The 13701-nt window shown below is 46.6% G+C and overlaps 1 protein-coding gene across 7 annotated transcripts in view; it reads right to left on the reverse strand.

Moving 5' to 3' along the window:
• The window catches only part of DPF3 (double PHD fingers 3), a 171727-nt gene extending 158632 nt beyond the window's left edge, over nt 1–13095 (reverse strand). For 3 of the 7 annotated variants that reach the window (XR_009728923.1, XR_009728924.1, XR_009728922.1), the window contains exon 1: nt 12921–13030. Coding sequence is in view for 4 of the 7 variants with exons in the window: in XM_061376391.1 (XP_061232375.1) it covers nt 12921–13036 (116 nt within the window). In the remaining 3 variants the exon portion in view is untranslated. Of the gene's footprint in view, nt 1–12920 lie in introns of all 7 variants that reach the window. The other 4 variants (XM_061376391.1, XM_061376387.1, XM_061376386.1 and 1 more) reach the window with 4 other exon arrangements.
• Between the last annotated feature and the right edge of the window lie 606 nt (nt 13096–13701).

The following is a 13701-nucleotide window of genomic DNA, read 5'->3' on the forward strand; positions in this document are numbered from 1 at the left end:
CAGTAATATTCTTCAAACATAAAGTGATCAAAGTTCGTTCTGCTGTTTTGCAGCTAGATTGGTACATAGATTAAATATAATGCAGGAACAGGCCAAGAAGTAGAAGAATACTGTGCTTCAGTGGGATGACTGAGGTGGAAGCCACAAAGACATTTGTGTAGTTACAGCATCAATTCTGAATAATCTCTGCCCAAGAACTGTGACATGAAACCATGCATCTACCAGCAAGTTATTTAAACAGACACTGCAAATCATGGTTTCTACCATATTACTGAAGTAATTTGCAAGCAAAATTAAATTCTCTTTGCTGTTTTAGAACACAAGCCTTGCAAATTACTGCAGTAAGGTTAACTGGGTCAGAGTTTACTCACCCTCAGTTTTAAGTGCAAAATGATCACAGACACTCTTGAACAAGGAAAGACTAAGATGCAAGATCCATACTTCGTGCCAGAGCATCTTGTCATTCCGCTTTCATAAGACACTGAAATTCCAGACATCTTGTTAGCTATTTGGACTTTCAGAAGACCTTTCATACAGTGCTTTATGAGAAATTCGTGAACATGGAGAAAATGAGGATGTATAGAAGAATGGTTATGTGACTGAAAAACCATAAAAGAGAGTTGGACACAGGTAAACTCCTAACAGAGACAGTAAGTGGCTGATGGGAGGTTACCTCTGGAGTTCTAGAAAGGATTGGTCTGGAGACTGACATCGGTATTTCCACCAACAGTATGTGTGATGATAAAATAGACACAAAAGCTGAAGGCACATAAAAAAAATTAAGATCACACAAGAAGAATCAGATGGAATTAATAAGGTGTAAGTTTCACTTAATACCCTGGAGATCATCTTAACAGCAAGAGCTGGAAGGACGGGAGAAGAAGCATTGTGTAACAAGATGACTACGAACTTCCAGCACAATACAACCACAAGCAAATGCAAAAGCAAGGTGCTCCCAAAAGAGGTAAAAAATACACTTATTTTAGAGGGCAAAACCTCACCTGGAACAGTGTACAGTTCTGTCTACTCACACTCAAGAAAGTTGAATGTGAGTTATCCAAGCTGGAGCAGAGAAGGCAAAGACAGTAAATGCTCCAGCGATCAAAGGAAAGGAGAAGATAGCACAGACAGTTTAGTGTATCAAAACAAAGTCTGAGAAGGCTTATAATAGCATCATACAAAGGCAAGACAGTGGAGAGGAAGACATGGAGGGAGCAGGAGTATTTAAACTAACAACTCCGTGCTGGCACCAGAACAAATGGGTATAAACTGGTCACAAGTAGGCTAGGCTAGGGATTAAAATGCTATTTCCAGCCATCAGAGCAGTGGGTTCTGGAACTCTCCCAAGAGGAGTAAAGGGAACAAACAGTCTAAGTGGGGATTTAAGACAAGGACTTTTCAGTTTATGAAAGGGATTATCTGACATGGTACCAGGGAACTGGACATAAGACCTAGGAGCCCTCTTTTAAACCTATACTTTTATTAATTGAGCCTCTGAGGCCAATTTTGTCTTTGTCATCTCATCTGAAAGTACCCACACAGGAACCAGTTAATGCCAACTGGGATGGCAGTCTTTAAGATACAGGTACTTACCCACTAGAAACAGGACCAGGCTTACCCACACACTCAAGATATTAAGCACAGTTTCTTGCTTTAATAGATGCTCTAGCTCAACCTGACGTCTGATGGTAGTGCATGCAAAAAAATCATGTTCAAGGCATTGTCAAGGCTTTGCCAAGGGACCACTAGTGCCAGCATTCAAACTGTTCTTCCAGAGGTGTGTGGCAAATTCCCTTCAAAGGCAGTCTTTATCAAACCCCATGGGTGAGCATCTCCCAGACATTTCAGCCTCCAAGAACTCACTACTCTTTCATCCAGTCCTGTTGGCTACTCAGAAGAGACCTCTGCACTGCCGATGCTGCCTGCAACACCTCACAAGAACTACTGGCCAGCTTAATGAGGCCTTTTTGACAAGCAAAATTAAAACTCAAGGGAGGCAAAATGACAGAAACCAAAATAAATCTCCAGGCTTAGCAGAACCTCCTCACAGACTGAAATTTTCATGCTGCTTTTGTATCAGTGTAAAGACCTAACGCTCAGCATTTGAACTGGTCCCTATCAGAAAAAAATAGTACTTATAAAGACAAAAGCAAAAGGTCAAAGTCCTACAGCCCTGAAAATAGATGTGTCGCAGGGAAAAACCTGACAGGTCCTGATTGATAACCGTGCTTGAGGGAAGCTACTAGAGGAAAACTGCTGCAGCAAAGGCTGCAGGGAGTCACTGTTCCAAAACCCTGCTGCGGCAGAAAAGGCACATGTGGCTGCTAGAGCAGGAGATGGACATGGTTAATTGACTGGGAAAGTTTAGTAGAGATGGAATTAATGCAAAGAGCTCAGAGCCCAGGCGTGCAATTCTGTTACCAAGGGAAGGAACCATTCGGCTGGAATTGCAATCCACTTTCAGGTCAGAGCCTTTCCCAAAGGCAGAGTGCTCATCCCTCATCTGTTCCTCCTCTTCCGCTCCAAGGGATGCATGGAGGAGAAGGTAGATGGAAACAGCAACCTGGGAAATAGACTGCCCTTTGAGGACCAGCCAGGTTTCAACTTTGCATGGTGTGTGTTTAGCAGTGAGGAACTTGGAAGACATGTCAGGAGAGACAGCCTCTCCTAACCATAGGACTTTGTGGATAAGTTAGTTGTGGAAACAAAACCAGAAAGTTAGTAATAGCAGAGGAGGGAATTTGCTTTCATATCTACTCAGCAGAATGAATACCTGAACCAGATACAGTCTCAATCTGGTCAATGAGAATGCCAGGAGTTAGTTACTCTGGAATCACGGCAACAACATGGAAAAAATACACCCGGACAAGTTTGGTGTTTTTTTTTTTTTTTTAATTAAAGCAGATTGCAGAGGAAGATAGGAAAGACACAAACAGAAACCACAGACCAGATGACATAGATGATCTTATGCAGTGATCTGCTGCCAGTATTTTGGCAAGTAGCACCCGCAACTGTGTTCCTTTCAGCTAGTGTCTCAGAGTCCCTCTCCTGAGTAAGGCGGGACTAGATCAGCGAACTTCCTTTCTTCTGCCATTTTAACAAAGCAACTTTAAATACACTTACACATACAGGTAGCCTTGTAAAATAAATTAAGTCAAACTGTTCTCACACCAGTGACTTTGAATCCTATGAACCAACTGTACTGGACAGACTGTCTCTTGTGCAGCACGTATGTTTTGAAATGCAAAACTACTTACCCCTTGGTTAATTTCTGTGGTAAAATCCTTGCATTCAAATGGTGCTTTTATCAGCTCTAGGCATAAATCACTGCCATTAAGGATGCTTTAGTGATATTTATTGGTGAGCTTCCATCAGAACCAGGCAATCTTAACTCAGTTTCCCATTCTTTTTCTGTTCCCCTAATTTCACCTTGGCCCTGAAAGTGCTACCAAGGAGGATTCCCATTAACTTTCAACACACAACTCATATGCTAACACTAAACACAAAAAGCAAAGCAATGTGGCTTCTAAACCTCCAATTTTGTCAATGGTTGATGGTGTGCCTAGTGTGACCATTACCCAGTCAGTCAGCATGCCATCCCTCCCATCAAAAGAATGGAGAAAATAATCCCATGACAGCAACTGTGATGTTTACTTTAAGCATCATTATAAAGCATTTTCCTGCTCTGGCATGAAAGTGCCACATGCTTTACACTACACGTAACATATATTTTTCCTGATTCATGCTGGAAACTCCTAAAATCCTCACTGAAGGATATGAAAAGGGAAAATTCCAGGTGGGACAAATTTTGTATAGCTGCTTTCTGCTCAGTCTGAATAAATCTCACTTGGTAGAGCTACTCTCAGCTACAAAGACTACAAAGGTAGTCTTCTGCAAGCAAAGAGGGACTCTCCCTTAGACCTGTATTCGTGCAAAGTAAACTACATTTTAGCAACAGGTAATTACATTAATGCCTCCTCTACTGACCCTGACTAGCATGAGAGTCATACCTGTCTGTGAAAATAAGCTCATGACTTACCTATACCATACAACAACGGTCAGATTTAATTCAGTAGGCTCTGACCTGCCACTCTGCAACCATGAAACAAAGCTGCCTCTCCCCATGCATGAAGGCAGAATGCCGAAGTGAGCACACCAAAATGCACCACCTCATATTTCCCATCCTCTTTCAACACACAGGGTAGATCCTGGTCCACTGTCCCAGTCCAGAAGTCATTAAAATCTCTCCTTCTCATCCTGTATGAGGGGTCTGAAACAAATATTTCATTTTGGGAAATGACTCAGGAAGAACATGTGAGGAAGCAGAGCAACAAACAATACATAAGGTGGATATAAATCCAGATAAAATATTAAAATCATTAAAGGGTTGCTGCTCCCTGAAGGTTGGAAAAATGAAGAGAGTTAATTAAAAGCAATCTCCACACAGTGCTGAGCCAGCCTGCCCTGATAAATCAACAGCTAGGACTGCACTTGTAGAGGTCAATGGGGGAAAGAGGTTGGGAGGCAGGAGAGAGGAAAGCTAGGAGAAGACAAAACATTTAGCTGAGACTATCGACAAAAACAAACCAGATCTGGTGACAGGAAATGGAGAAGGGGTTTCCACATATTTCTACCATCAACATATTTTGGTTAGATTTCGACTTTAGGAATGCCTGCTTGCCATCAACATAACACCAACTAACCTGACCAAGTTGCCATTCATATGTATCAGCATGGGAGAGGAGAAAGGAGAAGTCTTTGGGGCCCTATTCTACCTGGGGAGGTATTAACGTCGCTTTCATCCACATGCCATTTGGTCAGTAAGGACTAACATCACCAAAACCAACAGATGGGCATAACCGTTCCGGAGAAGCACCTCCTAAAAATTAAAGGGTCAGTCAGATTGGATGAAGCAGCAGAAGTAGTATCTCAGTGCTGCAGTTCAGAGGGCTTCTCCACACCTGTGAAGAAAGAGCTCACTGCAGAGTCTTTCCATCACCAGCCCTCACCCATCACACCCCACATGCCTCTTAACTTGCAGTACCCCAACTACACAAGGTACTAATCTCTGAATTAAATTGTGCTCCTGATTTAGTCTACATATCACATCATGCTAATGATTTGGAAACTCCAAGGATAAAGAATCCATAGAAAATACAGAAAACTACAAAATCAATCAGGGTAAGCTTGTAGATGCAAGTGAGTTCATGTCATAATTTCCAGTATTGGACACTGGTAAGTGATTTATCAAACACCCACGAGGAGAGCAGCTTCAAACATGATGCAGTTTTTAATTTGTGGTCAGGACAAGAGGAGTTTAGCAGTAAAACAGCCTTCTAAACTGCTGTTCCCTTTATTCTTTACTCAGGTTGCATACGTTTTTTAAACATAAAATATACTTATCCGCATCATTGACTAAATACAAACTCACGAGAGACAATACTGAGACCAAAATACTTGTGTCTCCATTTTAAGTTTCTGGATAGTGAACTATCTGGGCTATAACTCCAGCCATTTCATTTTTTTCTCCCAACTTTGTGACTAATCACACTAGAAACTACAAAATTCCTAGAACCAGACCAAAAATTTCACAGCCCCATGACACAAAGCACTGAACCGGTGTTCACTTACTCTTCCAAAACGTGAAAAGCACCCAAAACATTTTCAAAGGGAAATTCTGTTCCAGCAGGCATAATCTATCTTCCTGTGGCTAGCATGAAGCCAAGTCAAAGCATAAAAGCAGCATAAGCACTGTACTTTGTGTTTTGGCAGAAGTAGCATGCCCACATCTGATCAGATCAAATCAGCTCTGCCAGCTGATGCGGTAGGGCAGACTGGAATTAACCAACTCAGGGCATGGCCTTATTTCACTGCACTGCACCTGATTTTCTTTGCACTATTCATCCTATTTAGATTTTTGAGACCTAAAAGGCAGGAAGCATTTAGCCATGTGCTTGTAGATACTTAAGCACATCTTAACCAAGGCCAAGTATCGTGTGTCACAAGGGGGAATCTGAGAAGAAACACAGGGGAGCACCTACGTTATGTGGGATTCCTTTCTTTTCCATACTAAGATTGCACTGCATCTTATAGTTAGCATTTTATATTCATTTATTAAAATTATCAGAAAACAAAGCATTATCAGATGTCAACGACTAATACAACTCACAGTTTCATACGAATGGAGAGATGATGCTCACTTAGGTTGGATCAGTTCTGTCACAAGGGACTGCAATATTAAATATCACTTCCAGCCTTTCTCACCAGAAGAATAACACTGATGTAGTCAGTGTCCCCATCAACACCTGAGCAGGGGACTCTCTCCTGGCTACAGCTCAGCAGAACACAAAACCAATGAATCAGGACTTGGCAAGCACACGCTGCTGATCACAGCTACCTAGCGCACACTTATTAGTACCCGTCCCTGCCCTGCTCCCTCTGCTCCACTGACTCTCGCTGAAGCCTCCCCTCAGACAGTGCTAGGGCCAGTAAAACCTTCCCTGTGGCTGGAATTGCAACTCTTTGACCGCACCCGGCTCAGGCAGGTAACCTGAAAACTGAGACACATGCTGACATACTCCTGCTATTCCAATACTGGAGGGGACGGGGGTGTGAGAACAATATCTGCCAGCAGCCGTTGAGACACTGCATTATTCTCTTCTGAGACATCTGCTGGGAATCTGTGGTTAAAATATGCTCTGCTGGGAAATAAACCATATATAACAATTAAAAAAATAGTATCATGCTTCTAATAATTTAGACTGTTAACGATAAATATGAATTTTAAACATTCAGTATTCAAGCACTCACTTATGATATTTATGTTACATGTCAGTCAGTTTAGACAGTGAAAATAAATTGGGCAATTCTGTTCTTTTGAAAGAAGAAAGAAGAAAGGAAAACCACTTTCTGCTTCTCATGCACTAGTCCAATGTATTTCATTTTTTTCCACAAATTGTAGAGAAGTTGTTAAAGACAAGAAAGAAGCGTTTTCATCTGAAATTTTTTAAAAACAAAAAGGACTTTAAAAGTATAGGGTTTTTTAGATTGTGTTGGTAACTGTTCTTAAAAGAAACAAACCAGTGCTAAAACTGGGACCTGCAAAGGAAGTGATTAACACACCTCAGTCACTGCATCCTGGGCAAAACTGCCAGGCAAAGCCGGAAGAGCAGTACAATCCTAATGAAGCCCTTGGAACAGGCCTTAAGCAATGTTGCCTTGGTCACCCCAGACAGGGAATCCTCAGATCAGAGGTCGGTCTGTCCAAGGGAGAAAAACGTCAACTCCAGAAACAGATTCATTCCACTCCTACAAGTCCTCGGGGATAAACAATACAGGGATGGTTCTTGCTCAAGGCAACATCACATACAGACAACAGTGATGAGTCCAGAATAAATACCAGGATTGTAAAATTGGTCTACCAAGCAAAGAAATTCAGCTCTGACATGAAAGAAAACCACAGTGAGAAAGCACTAGACTTAGCAAATTATAATCCTAAAAGATGGTGATGGTTTATTCACAGCCAATGGGGGCATTGGAATGCCTCATTTTGGGACTGCAGAGGTACAGCCAAGTGCCATAAATTGCTGAAGACAGATATGCAAGATGGACAAAGTCTGCTTTTGAGAGCAAGTTCCAAATACTACACTTTCAGTTTTAAGAAAGCAGAGAGGAAATCAATTTTCATTAGGCTACACAAAGGATGAGCCACATTACCTTCACCATGACTCAGACTGAAGACAGAGGCCCATTTTGCTTTGTGTACTGCACTTCTGCAAGGTCTGGGTAAACTATTCCCATTTGGACACCGAGAATCCTATCTAATAGGCATTATGCACCCACCCCGTTGGGCATGTGCTTACCTTGAAATTATTACAGCCTCCAAACAAATCATACCTTTGGGCCTTTGTGGGACAACCCAGATGGTTCAATATTGCTTTCACACACCACAAATAGTAAGCTTTAAAAACTTTTTTCTTCTGCGACAGTTCCGTGATACAACCTCCATCCATCCATCCACACAACTGGACAACTGTTAGAGGCTGGAACACCAACAGAACAAGACTACAAAAGCACTGTGAAAGGCTGGAACAACAACAAAACAGAACTAGAAAAGCACTGCGACAACTAATCATGCTCAAAAGACTTATGAAACCAGGCATAACACTGTAACTAGTAATGTACCTTTTATCAGACTCACCCATATTCAAACCAGCATATCCCCGGGTCTTCTTAACTTGGCTTCTCTGCCCCCCAGTGACTTCGGTTCATGCTTATATTTCCTTGCATAAATACAGTAACATTCATCCCTCATTTTCTCTGAAAGATGGTACTAAGATACAGAAAACACAGGTTTCATGCGGACAGCAGTTTTGGTTTGAGATGTGCCACACTAGGGCTCATTTATGGTTCTAAATGACATCAGAGCCACTCTGGAAATGCTGTAGGGATTTTGGTACACGAATTAATGTGCCCAACAACCCTGTTCTGTCAAGCAGAAGAAAATTCCCTTCTGCAAAGCCACATTAAAATCACCTCCACATCACTTGTAAACACTGAACTGGCAACCTAACTGTCTATTTTATTGCTTCCACCTGCTGAAAACAGCACTGCACACTATACTTTCACTTCAATATTAAAAATCAGCAACCAGATGCTTACACAACAACATCCCCCTAGAAAAAGTGAGTCTTCATCAGCACTTAATCATGACATAGGGGTGTTTCAGGGATGTGTAATGTGATACAGGACCTTCCCGTAAAGATTCCCCAGACTGAATTCAAGCCAGAGCTATCACTAATGAAATACTCTTGCCGCACAAGACCCCAAGACCCATGCTGGTCTGTTGCCAACATGAAACAGGGATGTGAGCACAGATCATTCCTTCACAGGTGTCTCATACCACAGAATTCATCAGTACAAGGACGGCCGTTTGGCAGCCCAGGGGTCGGAGCTGGCTGTCAAGGCAATTTTCTCTGAGAAGATGCAGCAATTGGAAAACCGACCGCTGCTGTGTGTTTGCAGCGGGAACGCAGAGACAAAACAGGCCTGATAGGGTTTATAAAGTCAGCTCTAGCACTGCACACGCAAGTCTCCAATGATCTGGTCCCCAAACACCTGGCAGGGAATAAGTGTCCCCAAGCCCATCAAAGTTATCTGACAATACAGTTTGCATGCAAGTGACTTAGCCTAGGAGCTGGGCCTGAGTTAACCTCTTTTGTCCTAGAAGTTGTCTTGAGCAAAAGAAAGGGAGAGCACCAGCACTGCTACTCCAAGGCCAAACTACTGGAAGGCAACAGCTTCACCAGTGAGCATTAGAGCAGAGCATTATATGGCAGGGGGAATATCACATGCAGAGAAGGCAATAGCTTAACATATGTGCCTGTGAGTACATTTAATTGACAACCTGAAATAAAAGTCATCTGTAGGAGTAAAGACAGCAAAGAGGTGAGGGGAAACCAGTTCTGCTTTTAGACAAGACTTTGCAAATTGCAAGGTCTTAATTACATTAAATATATTATGGTACCATATGCACATGCCTAATAAGGCAGAAATGCAGGAAATGGGACTAGATGCCTAAGACTGGAAGTTGAATGGCTGCATTCTAGACTTGATCTTCAAATCAAGAAGTTTCTGAACCACTTTGTCCTAGTTTAGCCATCCATAAAACAAAGGCAATAATCGTTTCTTCACAGGGGTGTTGAGAGGTTTAATTAATTAATGTTTACAAACTCCACTGAGATTTCTGACTGACATTTGAAGTAATTCAGAACACTTTTTAACTGCATTTGTTTCTTCTGCTGCACCGCTCAAATGTCCCCATATTAACATATCCAAAAAAGAAGAACATGAAAAAAAAAAAAAAAGTATGGAGATAGATACACAGACTAATGGAAAAAAAAACCCCAACCCAACAAATCCAGCAGTTCAAATCCACCTCTGCCGCACCAAAGCTACCCAAATGCTGCCTTTCCTGCAGATGAAGAAGAATGTGTTTACCAAGACACCTGCCACCTTCTCCCTGCAGATCTGTTAAATTTGGGTCTGGTATCTCTGCCTGTAGCACCATCTTGGTAAACAAGAAGATATTAAATGGCAGAAATAATGGGCGGTCATGCCAGGTAGATTTGCTCATCAGAGGCAGAGAAGGGTAGAAGAGCAAAGGGATAAAAGCACCACAAGAGAACTAGAATGTGAGAAGAGTGCACTAGATGGAGACAGACACATGCTGAGTGCGAGGAGCTGTCAATCATTAATAGGGGACTCCATACACTGTATGTATATACTATTCTATACAGTGTATTCCCACTGATGCTCAGGTACTCTGAAATACATTATCCCGAGAGACTAGTCTAGCATGTATGTGTCCAAGCGCCAGATAAACCGAATATTGGATGCACTTAAATGCACAAGCACACACAGAGAGCTGCTTGATACCTGAGCTAGGATTTCTCAGGCTCCACATTGTCCCCATCACAGAGCAAAACCTTTGTGTGGCCAGTTTCTGTAGGGGGCGTTTGTGGGTTTTGAGATACAATCAAAACGCAGACAGAGGAAATGCAAATGTCATTCAGCTCCTTTTCATTGTCAGGAAGGACACATGAGGATAAAATACTGTGCACTGCATCCCTTCCCCTATTATGTGTCCTACTGCTTTTGTCCTAATTTACCCCATGCATAATTTATTTACACGTGTATTGTTTCCCGATCAGCAACTTTCAAGAATAAGTGAAAATTATAAAATGTTTTATTAAACAAGTTGTCAATAAAAAAATGCTGAGTGCCAGACGGCCAGCACCAATTCTGTTTCCTCCAGATAGCATTAGTACTTTAAAAGGTACGCAGAGAAAAGCGAATCCAGCACTTGATGTCTATTGTTTCCTCCTCTCACACCCCCCAGGGGCGAGGGGAGGAGAAGGGAGCTAATTATAAATGGCCTAATCCTGCACACCCCCCCCCGCCCCCCCCCGACTTCAGCGGCAGCGGGATCGGGCCCCCGGATCATTTCGCCACAGGATTCGCCCTCTCCGGGAGCCCCGCGGTGCCACCAAGTGCGAGGCGAGGAGACGAGGTCCCGTCTTCCGCCGTGCCCTGCCCGCCGCTCCCGCCTCCCGCCCGCCGGCCACAGAGGCCACCAAGCTCGGGGTCCCCGAAGCCGGCATTGCCCGCGGATAGCACAACCGTACGTGGCCCAGGTGAGGAGCGGTGCGCGGCGGCCGCTGTGTGCGCGGTGCCCGGTCCCCGGGGTGCTCTGCCTGAGCCCGAGCCCGCGCAGTGCCCGGGAGGGGCACGGGGAGAAGTTGCTCTGGTCTGCACAAGTATTAAACCTGCCGTCAAACGGGCTGCTTCCAAAGTGTGCTCAGCCTCTCTCCCCCCCCCCCCCCCGAGGATACTCGGGCTTCTTTGATTAACCTCCTGACAACGGCGCTCCGCTCTCCCCGCGGATTTTCATAAGGTGCTACAGAGAGGACGGATATATGAAAGCAAAGGTTCTCTTAGGATGGAGCAGGAAAAATGATAAACATGTCAGCACCCCTTCCCAGCTCGAGGCTTTCCTTTCCCTCCGGATCGCTGAGACAGCGGCAGGAATCCCTGGAAAAACCTTCAAGTGTTTTTCCAACTCCAGCTGGAGAGACTCCAGTCGAGGCGTAAAAAAAAAAAAGAAAAAGGAAAAAAAAAAAGAAAAAAAAAAGAATAAAAAGAAAAACCCAAACCCTCGCAGCCTTAATTTCATCTCTGAAAACTCAAAGGTATAAAAACACCCACTCAGCGCAGCCAGAAAGTGCAGACGAAGCGACACCGCCAGGTACTCTGCTTCCCCACTTTAATAGCGAGAGCGCTGCCCCCGTTAGCAGAGCAGTCGTTTTACAAAGGTTAAGACAGCTCCTCTCCCCACACGCGGTGCCAAATCCCACTCTCCCTAATGCCTTCAGGGATTAGCGGCGTGCGCTGCCGGCCGCAAGGAAAATAAAGGACGCGATCCAGAAGTCGACAACCAGCTCCCGTGGTCCCCCTCTTAGACCGGCCCCATTTCGGACCGGGACAGGACCCCCCCGCAGAAGCCCCTGTCTCCCTTTCCCCCAGCGCACTCCCGGCTCCCGCCTCACGGGCTCGGTAGCAGCGGGGCAGGTCCCGTCGGAGCAGCCCGTGGCTGCTGGTGCCCGCTCTCGGGATGGAAACACCATGAACTCTTTTCGCCACTTCGAAAAGCGAAAGCCTGTCATATGCAAAACAGATCTCCGGACTTCCTGCCCAAATCCACGACCGGCAGTCCCGAGTCATTCATTTCGCCCAAGTCTGTTTCATCTCCCTCCCTTCTCGCTCCCTCTCTCCTTGCAAACACCGAGGGGCGCCGGCAGTGCCCCCTCCTCCCCCCACCCCCCTCCCCGCCTAGAAGCGAGGGGGCCGCTTCCCTCCCGGCTCGTCAGGACATCCTAACTCCTCCAGCAGCGGCGGCGGCGGCTCCTCCAAGCCGCGGCCGGAGCTTGGAGTCACCGCGCACCGACACCGTTCACCCGTGCCCCGGGCCGGTCCCCGGTACGTGTATGTGTCCCCGCCGCCTTCCGCTCCGGAACGCGGGCAGGACGCTGTCAAGTGCGCGCACCACGGAGCCGCTGCTCCGGGAGCACCGGGCGGGCAGCCCCGCGCCGCCGCCTCCCCCCCCTCCGCTCCGCTCCCCGCCCGGGCGCTAATTAACCGGCTCGAGCCGAACAATTTCTGCTCGTTAATCTCGGCGCGAGCCGCGGGGATGTGTTGCACAGAAAGCGGCGGAGCGAGCCGCCGGGGCGGAAAGGAGGGCGGGGGGAGGGCCGCGCGGGAGGCTGGCGGCAGGCGGCTCGGGCTGGCAGCCGCCGCCGGAAAGGCGCCTTTTTTTCATATTTAAACCACGCGGAATATGTTCATTTTTGATCCGTACTTACGCTTTCAGGGGGTTGTGAATGACAGTCGCCATTTTGCTACAATGTAACAGAATATTGTGTCTCGGAGTTCTAAAGGTTCGCTCAGGGGAAGCGGCCAGCCAATCAGAGCGCGGCATACCGGCCCGCCGACCAATCCGACGCCGCGGGCGGGGCCGGGGCTCTTCTAGTTATTAGGGGAGCTGTCAAAGCCCAGAGGTCACTCCCTCTCCGTGGAGCTGGCGGCGAGCAGGTCTTAAAGGGGCAGCGCCCGTAGCCGGGGCTGCCGCCGAGCCCGGGGGGGACGAAGGCGGGCAGAGGGAGACGGTCCCGCAGCCCCGCGGCTGCCGCTGTAGCGCAACGCACCGGGAGAGGCAAAGCCGGGCTCTCTCCTTGCCCCTGCGCACCGCTGCCCCTGGCTCCCCAGGCGGCGTGCCCCGCGAGGAACCGAGCCACGCTGCCCCGCTCGCTCCTCACGCTCCACGGCAGCGTGCTCCCCTGTCTGCTTTCCCTTTCTCCAGAGCCTGCGCTCCCCGCCAGGTCTTCAGGAGCCGCAGGCGCTGGCAGCGGCTCCAGGGCAGCTCCGCTCCCCCTCCCCCTGGAATTTCCCTCGCCCTGTCCGTCATCCCTGCCCGCAGCCCCTGCGCCCTTACATAACGCGCGGCGGCCGGACCGGCAAGCGACCGGATCCGCCACACAGCAACTTCTGGCGCGGCGGGAGCCGGCCCCTCGGCTTGCGGCACAAGGAGAGAGGAGTGAATCCTGAGCCGCACTCCACCAGACGTGTAGCCCCGCGGAGAGCGGG

This window comes from Neopsephotus bourkii, unplaced genomic scaffold, assembly GCF_033783945.1.
Source record: "Neopsephotus bourkii isolate Nb327-2 ecotype Australia unplaced genomic scaffold, CSIRO-AGI_Nbou_v1 NB_1707, whole genome shotgun sequence".
NCBI lineage: Eukaryota > Metazoa > Chordata > Aves > Psittaciformes > Psittacidae > Neopsephotus > Neopsephotus bourkii.